Source organism: Bufo bufo, chromosome 11 (assembly GCF_905171765.1).
Source record: "Bufo bufo chromosome 11, aBufBuf1.1, whole genome shotgun sequence".
Classification (NCBI taxonomy): Eukaryota; Metazoa; Chordata; class Amphibia; order Anura; family Bufonidae; genus Bufo; species Bufo bufo.
The window spans coordinates 6,402,843-6,417,991 of NC_053399.1; the positions used below are offsets into that span (position 1 = coordinate 6,402,843).

The following is a 15,149-nucleotide window of genomic DNA, read 5'->3' on the forward strand; positions in this document are numbered from 1 at the left end:
ATATATGTTCTTAAGCATTTTTTGCCTTGTATTAGTGGGAAAAAAAGGGCTTATTAGCCGTTGTGTTGTGAAGTGAGAAAATTACAGCTTTTTTTTGGGTGTTTTAATTTCCTTTTTATTTATTTATCTGATCTTACAGTATGTCAGACAGAGAAGTGCCAGGCCCTGCACAGGGGAGGGGCAGAGGCCTAAATGTTTCTGGCGCAGGCAGAGGTCGCAGCAGAGTAAGGTGCCGTGGCAGCAGGAGTCGCAGCGAGAGGCCTGAGCTCCCGGTGTCAGCTAGTGGTCATGTCTTGATCAGCAACCCAGCGGTTCTTGAATGGTTGACTCGATCTTCAAATTCGTCGCAAGTGACATCAGACACCCCCAGCCAAGAGTCGGTGGGTTCGTCAGACACAACCCTTAGTTGGCATCGCCCGGGAGCAGGCCCTGTGCCCTCACCTGTCCTCAACCTGCCTCTGTCCTTTTCTGTTCCCTCAGCCAGAGGAGTATTATATGCTGTGGGATCAACTCCACTATAGAGCGAGGACGAGTTACTAGAGGACAGTCCGCAGCTACTGCCCAGCCAAGATGTGGAGGAGACATCCGCCGCTTCCTCCGCTAGGCGGGCAAGTACTGATGAGGAGAGTGGCGTGGGAGCTGGTGTTGTGAGCGGTCAGGCTCCTGACCCAGAGACGGTTGAGGAGGACATCAGTGACGTGCAGACAGTACTCGATGATGATGATGATGTAGCTGATCGCACTTGGGAGCCGGGTGACGAAAGGGCTTCATCATCGGGAGAAGAGGGTGGCAGCTTGCCCGTGAGGCAGCGGTGGAGCTAGCAAGTCACTAGTGTGGCCGGGAGTCAGCAGGGTGGCAGCAGTGGGAGGTCAGGAGCCAAACATGCCTAGAGTAGACCACCCACTTTGCAGGAGTCTACCTGCCTGGGAAATAGTCAGTTAGTGCAGAGTGTTGGGGGTAAAATCACCTACTCGGCGGTGTGGCAGTTTTTTGTTAAGCCGCCAGAGGAGGTGAACATGGCCATTTGTAGAATCTGTGGGCAGAAGGTGAAGCGTGGCCAGGGTGCCAATGTTGGAACCACGGCCCTGCATCAACATATGCAGCATCACCATATAGTGGCCTAGGAGCAACCGCTGCATATCCCAGTGGCACACATCCAATTTAAGGCAGTCAAGGCTCCACCACCTCAGCCAAAGGGAGCTGTCTGTCCTTCCCATCATCTGCTGGTCCTGATGCTCCTACTCCTCCTACTCCTTGTCACTTATTCCATCAGCAATCGATCACCGAAGTGATTGCCAAGAGACAGCAGTATGCGTGCACTCATCCAACGCAGCAGAAGCTGAACGTGCTCCTGGCCAAGTTGCTGGTGCTGCAGTCTCTCCTTTTCCAAGTTGTGGACTCTGCACCTTTCAGAGAACTGATGGCTTGTGCTGAGCCGAGGTGGAGAGTCCCAAGCCGTCATTTCTTTGCCAAAAAGGCAGTACCAGCCCTGCACACAAATGTAGAACAGAAGGTGGGCCAGTCCTTGAGCCTGTCAGTGTTTGCTATAGTACACGGCAGCGCCAACGTGTGGAGCTGTAACTACGGTCAGGGACAGTACATGTCCTTTGCGGCCCACTGGGTGAATGTGGTTCCTGCACAGCCACAGCAGCAACTTAGCCAGGTCACGCCGCCTCCTCCTCCATGTTGCCACGTCGTTGGTCCTGCGACAATGTCCGCCTCTGCCTCCTCATCCTCCACCGTGTCCTCAGCCTCCACTGCAGGGACAAGTCACAGTGCCCCTCCAGCATACCACATGTGCAGGGCACGACGGTGTCACGCTGTTCTGCACCTCATTTTCCTGGGCGAATGGAGTCTGTTGTGCATATTACCCACCGACAAGTCACACAGGGGAGGAACTGCTCTGTGTCCTTCATAAAGAAATCGAATACTGGCTTTCTCCACGACAACTCAAAATCGGAACCATGGTGACCGACAACAAAAAGAACATGGTGTCGGTGCTGCGTCAAGGAGGGCTGAGCCATGAGCCCTGCATGGCACACGTGTTCAATCTGGTTGTCAAGTGGTTCCTGAAGTCTTCCAACCATCTGAAAGACATCCTAAAAATGGCCAGGAAACTTTGCATGCACTTCAGCCACTCGTACACCGCAAAGCACACCCTCCTTGAGCTGCAGCGGCAGAACGGCATCCCCCAACATAGGCTGATATGCAACGTTTCCACCCTCCATCTGTTGGACCGACTGTAAAACAGAGAAAGGCCATAAACGATTTCTTGATGATCCAAGCGGACAGGAGTACTCCCTTGTGTAACTTTGAGGTCAGCCAGTGGCAGCTCCTGCGTGACACCTGCAATTTGGTCAGGCCCTTTGAGGAGGCCACGTTATTTGTCAGTCGCCAGGACTACGGGATGTACAACGTCATTCCTGGAACAGATGCTGGTAAATCTGTCTGGTCATGGGACAGGAGACGTGGCGCCTAGATCTCACAGCCACATGAGCCCTGTGGGGGCTGAACTGGAGGAGGAGGACATTGGAGCACAAGCAATGTGTAGAGAAATGGGTGGTTTTTCTACACAGGTGAAGTAGAAGAACGCCAGACCATAGGAGTCAAGCGTGTCGACAACAAGGGGTGCACTTTCACAACCGGTTGTTCACTAAATTTGTTCTACTGTCTACCCGACTGGTGGTGTGGCTCCCGACCAAGGTGATTGGACAAGTTCAGGCTGCATCAACCATTAACCTTTCCCATTTGGCCTTTATTGTGGTTGCGCCCAATTTTGTGCAACCCAAATAGGTGAGCAAACCATTTCCCACTATCTGTGGATTTAATGTTCACTTGACATACTCACCCTATGAGCGTCTTTCTCTTCTTATTGCCACTATTTTTGTACACAGGTGACAGGAGAGGAGACGCAGGAGCAGCCAGAGGAGGCAGAGCACCCAGACACACTGTGGCAGTATGCAGTGGAGATGGAGGCAGGGAGTCCATCCGAGTCACTTGCACAAATGGCCAGATGCATGCTTACTTGCTTGCGTAGTGACAGCCGAATTGTCACCATTCGGCAGAGGAATGACTTCTGGCTCTCCACCTTGTTGGACCGTCACTACCGGTCCAAAATGGGGGCCTTTTTTACACCCGCTGAGAGAGAGGACAAACTGAACTAATATAGAGACATCCTATGTAGTCAGTTGGTCACTGCCTATCTGCGCCATCGTCCATACTGTCACAGGTCTGACCAGGGGACCCTCTCAGCAGTTCCAGCTCCATCAGCAGCAACTTGAGTCTAGAGTCGCTGAAGAAACTACTCACCAGCAGCAGCAGCTAGACCTGGAGCAGAACCTGAACCAGCAGGTGGTGGCATACTTGGACAGCACCCTGCCAACCCACATTGAAGATCTGCTGGACTACTACTGGGCAGCCAAACTGGATTTGTGGCCGCAACTGCCAGATTTTGCCCTGGAAAAGCTGTCCTGCCCGGAAAGTGGTGTGGCATCATAGCGGGTGTTTAGTGCGGCGGGGCCATAGTTACTCCAAGAAGAACTCGCCTGTCCACCCAAAATGTGGAGAGACTGAATTCGCATTATTTTCTTGATTGCGAAAATCGGCAATGTAATATTCGCGTAAAGTGTGCGTAATACAGGCGTGGGTCACTTTTGCTACATTTTCCAAGCTGCTAGAAGTTTAAAAATGGCTTTATATGCAGATAGAGTGCTCCAATATATTCGCAATTGCGCTAATCGGCACTAAGGATGCGAATATTTGGGCGCAATATGTGAAACTTCACATTTTATCAGGTCTGAGTAGATATTAGTGATTGGTGCACTAAGTATAGTTGTGACATAACAGCACTAGGTCTGTTGCATGTATGTATGGACACTAATCCCTATCACACTGCCTAACACCCTGCACTGGACCCTATCAGCTCCACTATATCAGGATATAACCTGCACTGACTATCTCCAACTAACTATCTGTATTATATATATATCAGCTAACTAACTAACTAACTAACTAACTAACTAACTAACTAACTATCTAATGTAGTGTGGAAAGCACAGATCACAGCAATGTCACTGATCTCTCTCTCAGAACTGCAAAAAACCAGCAGAAAATGTCTGCTGGGGGGGGTTCTTATATAGTAAGTGGGAGGCAACTTTCCTATTGGTTGCTAGGGATGTTGCTAAGCTCAGACAAAGACATTGCAGCCTTCTCATTGGCCGACAAGCAAGAAGCAGGGAGGGATCACGGGTTCAGATGGAAAAAAGAAATCTAAAAATCTAGAATATTTGAAAATACGAATATACACTCACCTAAAGAATTATTAGGAACACCTGTTCTATTTCTCATTAATGCAATTCTCTAGTCAACCAATCACATGGCAGTTGCTTCAATGCATTTAGGGGGGGGCTCCTGGTCAAGACAATCCCCTGAACCCCAAACTGAATGTCAGAATGGGAAAGAAAGGTGATTTAAGCAATTTTGAGCGTGGCATGGTTGTTGGTGCCAGACGGGCCGGTCTGAGTATTTCACAATCTGCTCAGTTACTGGGATTTTCACGCACAACCATTTCTAGGGTTTACAAAGAATGGTGTGAAAAGGGACAAACATCCAGTATGCGGCCGTCCTGTGGGCGAAAATGCCTTGTGGATGCTAGAGGTCAGAGGAGAATGGGCCGACTGATTCAAGCTGATAGAAGAGCAACGTTGGCTGAAATAACCACTCGTTACAACCGAGGTCTGCAGCAAAGCATTTGTGAAGCCACAACACGCACAACCTTGAGGCGGATGGGCTACAACAGCAGAAGACCCCACCGGGTACCACTCATCTCCACTACAAATAGGAAAAAGAGGCTACAATTTGCACGAGCTCGCCAAAATTGGACTGTTGAAGACAGGAAAAATGTTGCCTGGTCTGATGAGTCTCGATTTCTGTTGAGACATTCAAATGGTAGAGTCCGAATTTGGCGTAAACAGAATGAGAACATGTATCCATCCTCTGATGGCTACTTCCAGCAGGATAATGCACCATGTCACAAAGCTCCAATCATCTCAAATTGGTTTCTTGAACATGACAATGAGTTCACTGTACTAAAATGGCCTCCACAGTCACCAGATCTCAACCCAATAGAGCATCTTTGGGATGTGGTGGAACGGGAGCTTCGTGCCCTGGATGTGCATCCCTCAAATCTCCATCAACTGCAAGATGCTATCCTATCAATATGGGCCAACATTTCTAAAGAATGCTATCAGCACCTTGTGGAATCAATGCCACCTAGAATTAAGGCAGTTCTGAAGGCAAAAGGGGGTCCAACACCGTATTAGTATGGGGGCACTAATAATTTTTTAGGTGAGTGTATATCACTATATTCTAAATATTCGCAAATTCTTGAAGTGCCGATATTGGCGATTAATATTCGCTATTTGAATATTCGTGCCCAACACTACTACCAAAAGCTGAAAAGACTGGATGAGGTTGTCTCCCCCAATCAAGGCTAAAGATGGAAATTCCGAATTTGCTCAAAATGAAAGCTAAAACTGAGGAAATTTATAAGAATTACCCCAAATACAAGCAGTGGTCTTACCCATTGGTGACCAATCAATTGCCACTACTACGGCAAGTTGGAGAGTTGTCCGTCGCGGAAAAGTCCTACTTCTTTGTACATGTTTTGAAAAAGGTATGGCAGTCGAGAGATTTTGCTTGCAATTCGTTTCCACAAAATCAACCAAAGGAAGGGGGGGGACGACGACACCCTGGTACGTAAACATTTGTCATCTTCTAAGACTAAAACTGCTTCATTGAATTCCACTCAATTGAAAGTCGTTTGGAGCCATTTTACTACAATACATATGTATGGGGCTATTACAAGAGGCCTTTCATTCTAGATCGGCTTGTATTTTACAATCTTTTTTTAGTTGAGTAATTGTGGAACACAATAGAGCTTTCCCTCTGAAAATTTCCAATTATCCCGTTGCCTTCTGTCATTCTAAACAGCACATCAGATGTTGCCTCAAATCAATCATAGACTGAAAGACACTGAACATTCTAGCGTCGGGCCAAAGCCTCATCATCACAAATTACGTCAAACAGTTGTCAAGGCATCTTTCATCTTTGCCGAGATGCAGGCAATATTTTTGGCTGGTGAGAACCAATCCTAGACCCACGTTCCGTGAATCTTCCTATTGTGGCCCACCAAAGTCAAAATGCATGTAAATAAAGCCAAAAGCTTGATGGGGAGCTCCTGACAAGGTGTCACGTGCAATCTGCGTCTGACAACATTTCTCTTTTACCTAAAATTGCATCTTGCAGATCCTCGAGTCCCAATCACATTCTAAAAACAGTCATTTTAAACGCTTTCTTCTTCATTCAATCTTGTCTTCTCTCTCGGCAAAAAATTCTTATAGCTACGCGTTGTCATTTTTCTATGTAATGTAACAAATAGTCGAGCGGATGCATTTCTTAAAAAAAAAAAGAAAAATCTTAAAAACTGGTTTGGAGGGAATTTAGCGAAGGAAGTACGTTCTGTAGGCTATAGATCTGCATTGAACTGGACAGAAATGTTTTTCGCGGTGATTTGGGGGTTATCCTGGGCTGCTGGTGGCATTTTGTTTTAACTGGATGGTCCACGAACTTTAATGATAGGTTTGGAATCAGTAAATATGTAAAGGGAAACCTATTTGTGACGACTAGAGATGAGCGGATCGAATCCCACGAAGTGGAATTTCAGGATAAATTCGGTTCGCCTAGAAGCCGAATTTTTCTTGTGCTTCATGTCAGTGAATCGATTTAACCTGAAATAGTATAAAAAACAAAAAAAATTCAAACTTACCTCCTCCATTTGCCCGCGTGACGGGCCGCCAGCCTCCATCTTGCTTGAAGATCTCGGCCGGCGTGATGACGTAATCTTGCGTCGCACAGGATTTCGGCTGAGATCTTCAAGCAAGATGGCGGCGGCCGGCCCGTCGTGAGCAAATGGAGGCGGTAAGTTTGATTTTATTCATAGTAGTATGGCTTGTATTGAAAAATCATGCACACAGTCATGTCACCTCCATAGAAAAACATTGATAGCAGCATGGCTCGTACTGCAAATTAAACACACAGCCATGTCACCTCTATAGACAAGCATTGGTAGTATTGTGGCTCGTGCCGCAAATCACGCACACAGTCATGTCATTGGTAGTAGTATGGCTGGTACTGCAAAGCTAGGTGAGGTGGCACTGTCACAGAACGCCACCTTTGTCAGCCAACGCAGGGGAAACATGTGGCCACCTGTGTCTTCCCAGGGCACAATGAGTTGTTCGCCACTGTTTTTTTTTGTAGATTCCCTTGAAGATAATGCCGTAGGTTTACCCGTAACCCTGAATAAATGACCAAATACCACGGTGTCATGGCATTACCATAAGTCCTCCAGATGACTCGTTCAACCCCATTACCTCTGACCAATTCAGCTCTGCTACATTTGAAATATACCCCGTAGCCGGCATGGGAAGAAGTATAATGTCTAGTGGCTTAAGGCAGAGTAAGTCAGTGGCTCATGGAACAATTTATAGCTCATACGTCCCGCTCGATATTCCTCGCAGCAATGAAATACTAGCGTCGTGTACAGAGTGTTAAAAGCCAGAATGCAAAAATCACTTTGTAGCGGAGAGCGGCGATGGGCGCTGTGATGGGATGTGTGTCTTTAATTTGATGCCACTGATTGAACTCTGCTTCACAGTTACAGAGAGAGCTGTATAAATACCCCTCTAGCCATACAATCTTTAATGAAAACCCAGATATGATTTACAAGGAGCCGTTCTCGTGTTAGCCAAAATAATGCTGAAGTAATAGCTTCCACATCCAGAGGAGCAGAAAATAAATAAGAGCGGCGACTTTTATCTGCGCCGTCTCGCTGGATGGGCTTTATAGGACAGGCCTCAGAGAGACCTTAAAGAAAAAAGAATCCTTCTGAAACTAAAAGAACACATCACATGAAGACAACATTTCAAAAGTAAAATTCGATTTTAAAATTTTTTTTTTTTTAATAGTTATCTAGAAAGGCAACTTGAGCTCTTGGGCTCCAAAACAAATACGGTTACGGGGCCCCCAACAATCATGTATTAAATTCTCAAAGAGATCTTTAGGGTATCTCCAAGCTCCAGACCCCCGGTGAGACTAAAGCCTCTGCTCCCTCTGTAGTCATGAGGAGATATCATGATCAGCATTGTCCCCTATGTTACTAGAAGGAGGGAGATGTCTGTGGCATCATATGAAGTGCCCGCGGTGTGGGCAGGCCTACAAAAAAATTAGCTTAAAATTAGGTATAATAGCCCCTTACCTGTGCTGCTAGATATGTTCACATCATTGCTGATGTCCGGAACGCCTCCCCCTTTAAGCGAAGCAACGCATGTGTACGTCCCAAAGTCTGTAAACTTTAGATCGATGATATCCAGATTGGTGGTGCCCGGAGAGACGTCGGGGTCCGTCTGAGTTATCACCATCCTTTCAGAACTCCGTAAAGGACGCCCATTTTTAAACCAACTGAAGGTAAGTTCCTCGGATGGAACAGCTTCCACCTGGCAGGAAATCTTCACCTCTCGGCCAATTTGGATGTTGTCGTCTTTGTGGTAGGGATCGGGGGTTATCCAGTAACGTCCTTTTTTTAAAGCTGAAATGATTAAAAAATATATAATTATAATCATAATAATAATAATAATAATGTCACAAGATGCAAGCGGACATTGGGGCACCCACCAAACATTCACTTTCCCCAGTCTCCACCAGTTTCCTTTTACATTCCAAAAACATTCAGGCTTCCTATGAAAGCTTGTGCATATTGGGGAATGAGCGCCCAGATGGCAGCCCCTGGCTCCACCACCCCACACCATGGGAAGTTCCAAGCTGCTCTTTGAGCCCTTGGGTGAGAGAAGTGCCTTCGAAGTGTACGTTGTCATAAATACTGGTATTCCCCTTAAAATAGCATTTCTGGACCATCTATTCTTATAACTCTACGTTGAGCCATTACTCCTAAAAATTGACAACTTGGGGACGTTTCCTACAAACCCTGACTTTGTCCAATTCAGGGCTTCCAGTGTAGACTATGCAAGGACACGCTCCCTTGACAGGAGGAATGGTAACACCCAGTTTTAAATCTGGTCACCGGTTTCTAGAAGGAACAGCAGAAGAACAGAACAAGACAGAGTTCTAAGTAAAGACTTGCTATTTCATGGGGAATGTCCGGAGAGCGGCCAGGTCCTCTAATCATGTTGTTTGTGCATCTGGATAACTCTTAGTTCTGATGATGTAAAGAACACATGATATCGCTACACTATAAGTTCTACCGGTTGACAAACTTAACTCTGCTACTTTTCTATGCAGCCAATTAAAATCGTAATTGAAAAACATTTTTTTCCAGTTGTCCCTTTCAAGTAACGAACTTTGCAATCATTTAGGAGAATCTGCCTAAGGATTGCTGACACAGCATGCTTCTCAGTGTAATTACTGCGGCGTTCACGCAGGAAGCAGACAGATAGCCGGGCTCCGAAACCATCCCCGATTGTAAAAACCATTACCGAGTGCACTGTACGGAGCGTGGCGTTTCTGCTGGGATGTAAAGAGTATTTTTAGATCCTACCCAAACACACAAACGAGCCCATTCTGCGGCTGCATAATTTATTAATTTGAATGTTTGTTAAGCAGATTTACACAACCGCTTGATTAAAACCGCTCACTCTGGAAATAACACACGGTCCGCGCCGCGCCATGTGAGAGTCAATATATTAAATGCTTGTTTTATTAGGCCTTAGGTCTCTTTCACACGACAGGTTTTTTTTTTTGCGTTCCGTATACGGTCCGTATATGAAACCATTAATTTCAATGGTTCCGCAAATAAACGGAATGTACCTTGTATGCATTCCGTTTCCATATTTCAGTTTTTCCATTCCGTCGAAAGATAGAACATGTCCTATTATTGCCAGCAAATCACGTTCCGTGGCTCCATTCAAGTCATTAGGTCCGCAAAAAAAACGGAACACATACGGAAATGCATCCTTATGTCTTCCGTATCCGTTCCGTTTTTGCGGAACCATCTATTGAAAATTTTATGCCCAGCCCAATTTTTACTGTATACTGTATATGCCATACGGTAATGGAAAAACGGAACAGACACAGAAACACAACGGAAACAAAAAACAGAACAACGGATCAGTGAAAAATGGACCGTAAAACACTGAAAAAGCAATACGGTCGTGTGAAAGAGGCCTTAGAGAATTTCCCAGAACTTACGAAGCAAATGTTCAGTCGTGAGCTCAGAAATAGTGAGCCGCTGCCCCATGTCTGCACCATTAGGACACAGCTATGACTCCAGCTTAGTTACTGGGTCTACAGGGGGTCTATGGTGGTCTGGGCTATTCCTGCTATTTCAGCATTCTGTTCATTGGCAATTCCAGCCATGGACAAGAGTGGCGCTGTCTATGGAAAAAGTGGTTGATGTTTTTAATAGTCCTGGAAAAACATCTACCAACAATATTTATGTTGATGACTCCTTATATCTGAAATCAAGAAAGAGGGAAACATCATCATGGCCTTCAAGGTAAAAGAGAATGGAGGATTAGGGCCACCAACCTCCTGACTCTATCCATTTAAGTCTATGGGCTTTACAACAACATTGAAGATGGTTGGCATGGCCACCTCTCTATTCAATCATCATTTAGAAGTAGCATCCAGCAGATTCGTGCCCAGGAGACTTGTGGAGGTTCTAAAAGTCCTAGTGTTGCTCCTCCTGTTTAGATTGGCTACCTGTACAAGCAGAAGCCCATCCAAAGTTTACTAAGAAATCTAAAGATCTGTCACCAAGATAGATTTGTTTTAGTGTCTTCATAATCCTATCACAATGGATTAACCAGAACCCATTAACACACCACAAATCCTGAAGAAGGGCCAAAAGAAATTGTACTTTATGCAGTGGGTCCCTCTCAGCTCATCAGAGTCTTGGAGTCAATGATATCTCTCAGGCAACCATCAAAGAGACACTAAACGCTGCCTACGTAGTGCCTCTCTTTTTGGTTCTCTGAGTTGGCGGAGTAGATGTCTCCATTGTGTGTATGGAGGTGGGATGATAGATGTGGAGGGAATGTCTCCTAAAGGTTCAGGTGTGGACATTAATGGAGCCAAGTGGCAGGACTAAAGGATCGGTGACATGATTTGTTTTTGGACAGTTATTCTTAGAATATATTATTTTTGGTGTCACTCTAGGTCTTCTGAATAAACACATAACTACAGATGAGCAAGTTTTCGTTTTGGGTTCAATTCAGGTCAAATCGGCCGCCAGAGTTGATTTTGTCTGAATTAGAGATGAACAAATAGATTCAAATGATTCAGAATTCATCCAGAATTTATTTTGATTCATTTTTGGTAAATCAAGATGGGAAGATGGGAAGAAATATATGCAAATTAGAATATCCTAATTCTGCTGGCCTCAGACAGGCTTAGTGTTCTTTTCTTCTTAGAAGGAAAGCTAACTTGAACATCTTTCCCAGAAATGCCTTTATGAAGACGCACTGATTGAACAGTTGGAGGCTACCACTGGTGAAAATATTACTATGAAGAAGCACTGACTGAATAGTTTGAGGCTACCACCATGGGGAAAATCTTACTATGAAAAGCACTGATTAAACAGGCTCTCTCTTTTTCTCCTCCGAATCTTTTCCTAGGACACCTGAGACTGTTATATGTCAGTTTTGGAGCATGTTTGATTCAGGTAGAAGGAAATCAGAAACCATTTAAATCAATCAATTGAATTGGACATGAAACAAATTTCAAGAAATTCACTCATCTCTAGTCTGAATAAATTTAGTCTGAAACTAAAGCTCCCCAGTTGCCCTGGAAAGTCACGTCTGATACTCTGTGGTCTCCTAGGGCTGTATTCAAGCACTTTGAAGCTATTTAGCACCAAGGCAGCATTATTAATGTACTTCGTCTCTGTCTTCTGATTTGTAAAATTGATGGCCGCCATTTTGAGCGATTCAAAGAACCACAAAAGCTTCAGGTTGACCAAAGATAGAAATGTTGGGAAATTCCTAATGAATTCGGTTCATGTAGAATGGATCGGCTCGTCTCTGCAGATGACCTACCACAGTATGAACATATATCACTCGGGGTTCAGGAACTTTTCTATCATTGCATTTGATGGAAACGTTTCTATTGAGAGAAGAAGGAAGTGGTGACGATGAGAACGGCGGGGTGGCGGCTCTCTACACCGGCACTGGGAGGTAATAGTTTGCACTCATTTCCATTCCATTCTGGAAGAGAATTCATCATCTGCTCGCAGTCTTGTCTCAGCTGTTGTAATATGCACTGACCAGTCTCGGGTGAAATTGAGAACATGCTACAGTTATGCCTTTCGCCGGTCGGCTCATATTCAGATGCATGGAACCAATGAAGTGTGACACTGTATTTCATCAGCACATAACACGTGAGCCGTACACCTCTATGAAAATGCATTTATGTGGAAGCGGCGACTGCCGCGATAAAGGAAAATAAGTGACAGAGTGATCCGGCAAGGGTTTAACCCTTGGTGCATACAGTTGTTGAGTAGACCGCTTGGTTTCCGTAGGGGAACATGGTGGCGCAACACAAAGCAATGCTGCCTGGTGGAGCCTGGGCCATGGGTTTATGTCTGACCAGGGTGATGTGTGTGACCAGATGAAGGTTTTATCCACCTGGTTGTAATACGCACACATTTTAGCATTTTTCTGCCTGCGTTACCCAGACCTTGGGTGATTCTACTGAACCAAACCTACTTCTCTCTACAGGGTTTTATGGTAATCTAGGTTCAGTTCAGTAGAACACAGATGCTAAAATACTGCTATGTTACAGCTGTGATCCCTGTATTTTCTTTTGATTTTACTATGTTACAGCTACGGTAAACTGGCCTTAAAGGGGTTATCCTGGAAAAGATAATAATGGCTTACTCTCAGGATAGGTCATCATTATCAGATCAGCGGGGGTCCAAGTCCCGGCACCCTGGCCGATCAGCTGTTTCAGGGAGACGCTGCGGTCATCGAAGCTCTGGCTAGCGATGCAGACTCCCAGCAGTTTTACAAGGAGAGCACCGCACATCTTATAGTGGCAGTGCTTGGTATTGCAGGTAAGTCCCATTGACTTGAATGGGGCTGAGCTGCAACTAGACCATGTGACCGATGTACAGTGATGTCACTGTCCTAGGAAGAGGTTGCGGCTCTCAAGGCCACTTCTAACTGATACATACAGCGTAACAGGCGGTGTTTCTCTATGAAAAACACAAAAGGCGCACCGTAGGGTAGTACAGTCCAGATGAATAAACAAACATAAAGTGCTCCAAATCGGAGGCTCACCTTAATGGGTTGTGTGATCAATAGGCACAACACTACTGAAGACTTGAAAGGGGTGTAATGGGCCCCCAAGGTAGATGGTCATGCAGCCAGGGATGTACGCACTTCCACGTAGGGATGACTGGAGTCCCCAAGAAGGTGGATAGATCCAAATAGAAAGAAGAGACTCCCACGGTGCAAAAGACCAATCTTTGATGACGACACAAACTTGATTAATAGCCTAGCAGATGGTACAACGCGTTTCGGGGCAGAAAACACCCCTTCATCAGGTACAGACTGCTCATACAATACAAACAACTTCTAGACACACTTAAATACATAAAAAAACGCCAAAATGGCACCGATGGGGGAGTGGAAGGGGAGGTCCTGACCCCTCCACATATCCAGAACTGTGCATGCGATGTGGCATGCAAATTAATATAATGTTTAAATGAGGGTGACTAGTAGGTGAAACATTGGTGGTCCACGTGGTTTCTACAAAGAAATCAAAAAAACTAACTTGATTTTAATCGATGGAGCGGTGTCCGGCTGAGAGATAAAGCCGAAACACAACGCTCTGCTGGGTGCGGTCATGTGACTACAGCGGCGGTCACGTGACCGCTCCGTCACCCAGCAACCAGATGCTACTCCTCCTGCCCAGTTAAAATGTATGGGCAGGTGAGAGGAGGAGCGCATCAAAGAGGACGAGCGGTGTTAACTGCGCTGAGCCCGCTCGTGGGTGGAGGGAATGGGGAGGAAATAAAAACGCCCCTGGACGATGATAGGGGTGAGAGGGGAGGCTGACAGAGAAGAGAGAAGCGTTTGCGGATAAAAACGCCACCCATTGCATAGCAACACATGACAAAATAGATAGCAATAAATAAGGATGGATTAGGTAAAATAATTGATAATGAATAAAATGATTAATTGATAATGGATAGAATAAATACTGTAATGTAACGGTCGCGTACACACACACACAGGGGGAAGGGAAGTGACCACTGCGCTCCACCCTTACCCCTGGCCCTGCCTACTTGCCTCGCGAGTCCTAATGACAGGGGACAACTGGACGGCAATCCCTAACTTGGAATAAGTGCAGGGAGAACAGACAGACAAACAACAGGACGTGAACGGACCGAGTCAATACCAGGAAAGCTACAAAGTACAAATGGAGCAAGCAGAGAATCGTCAGGAGAAGCCGGGGTCATAAATCCCAGGAGAGCAGCAAAGTACACAAGGAGCAGGCAGAGGATCGTCAGGAATTGAGCAGGAGGTAAGTACGCCAGGAAGACAAAGTCACAGGTGGAGCCTAAATTGACAGGCAACCTGTGGCCAGCAGGCTGCCTGTATTTATAGTGGGGAGTGAGGGTCATGTGACGTGGCCAGCGTCACATGACCGACAGACCAACCAGTCGAGCACCGAGTGATCAACTCTGCACTCAAGGCAGACTTAGGAGCAGGGAGCCACCCAGCTAGTAACGCCGCCCTGGGAATGAGGTCAAACACAGATCCTCATTCCCAAAGCTAAGCAACATGTCTGCGGGTAATGGGGGACCGGGTGCACCTTCGGAACACCGTTACACTCCCCTTCCACTCCCCCATCGGTGCCATTTTGGCGGTATTTTATGTATTTAAGTGTGTCTAGAAGTTGTTTGTATTGTATGAGCCGTCTGTACCTGATGAAGGAGTGTTTTCTGCCCCGAAATGCGTTGTACCATCTGCTAAGCTATTAAATAAAGTTTGTGTCGTCATCAAAGATTGGTCTTTTTGCGCCATGGGAGTCTCTTCTTTCTAGTTACTTCTAACTGATAGGCAGGGGTCCAG

The 15,149-nt window shown here is 45.9% G+C and overlaps 1 protein-coding gene across 2 annotated transcripts in view; it reads right to left on the reverse strand.

Moving 5' to 3' along the window:
• MDGA2 (MAM domain containing glycosylphosphatidylinositol anchor 2) overlaps positions 1-15,149 on the reverse strand; it is a 427,922-nt gene that overhangs the window by 99,679 nt on the left and 313,094 nt on the right. For both annotated transcript variants that reach the window (XM_040412379.1, XM_040412378.1), the window contains exon 7: positions 8,315-8,644. In XM_040412379.1, coding sequence (XP_040268313.1) covers positions 8,315-8,644 — 330 coding nt within the window. The remainder of the gene's footprint in view (positions 1-8,314; positions 8,645-15,149) is intronic.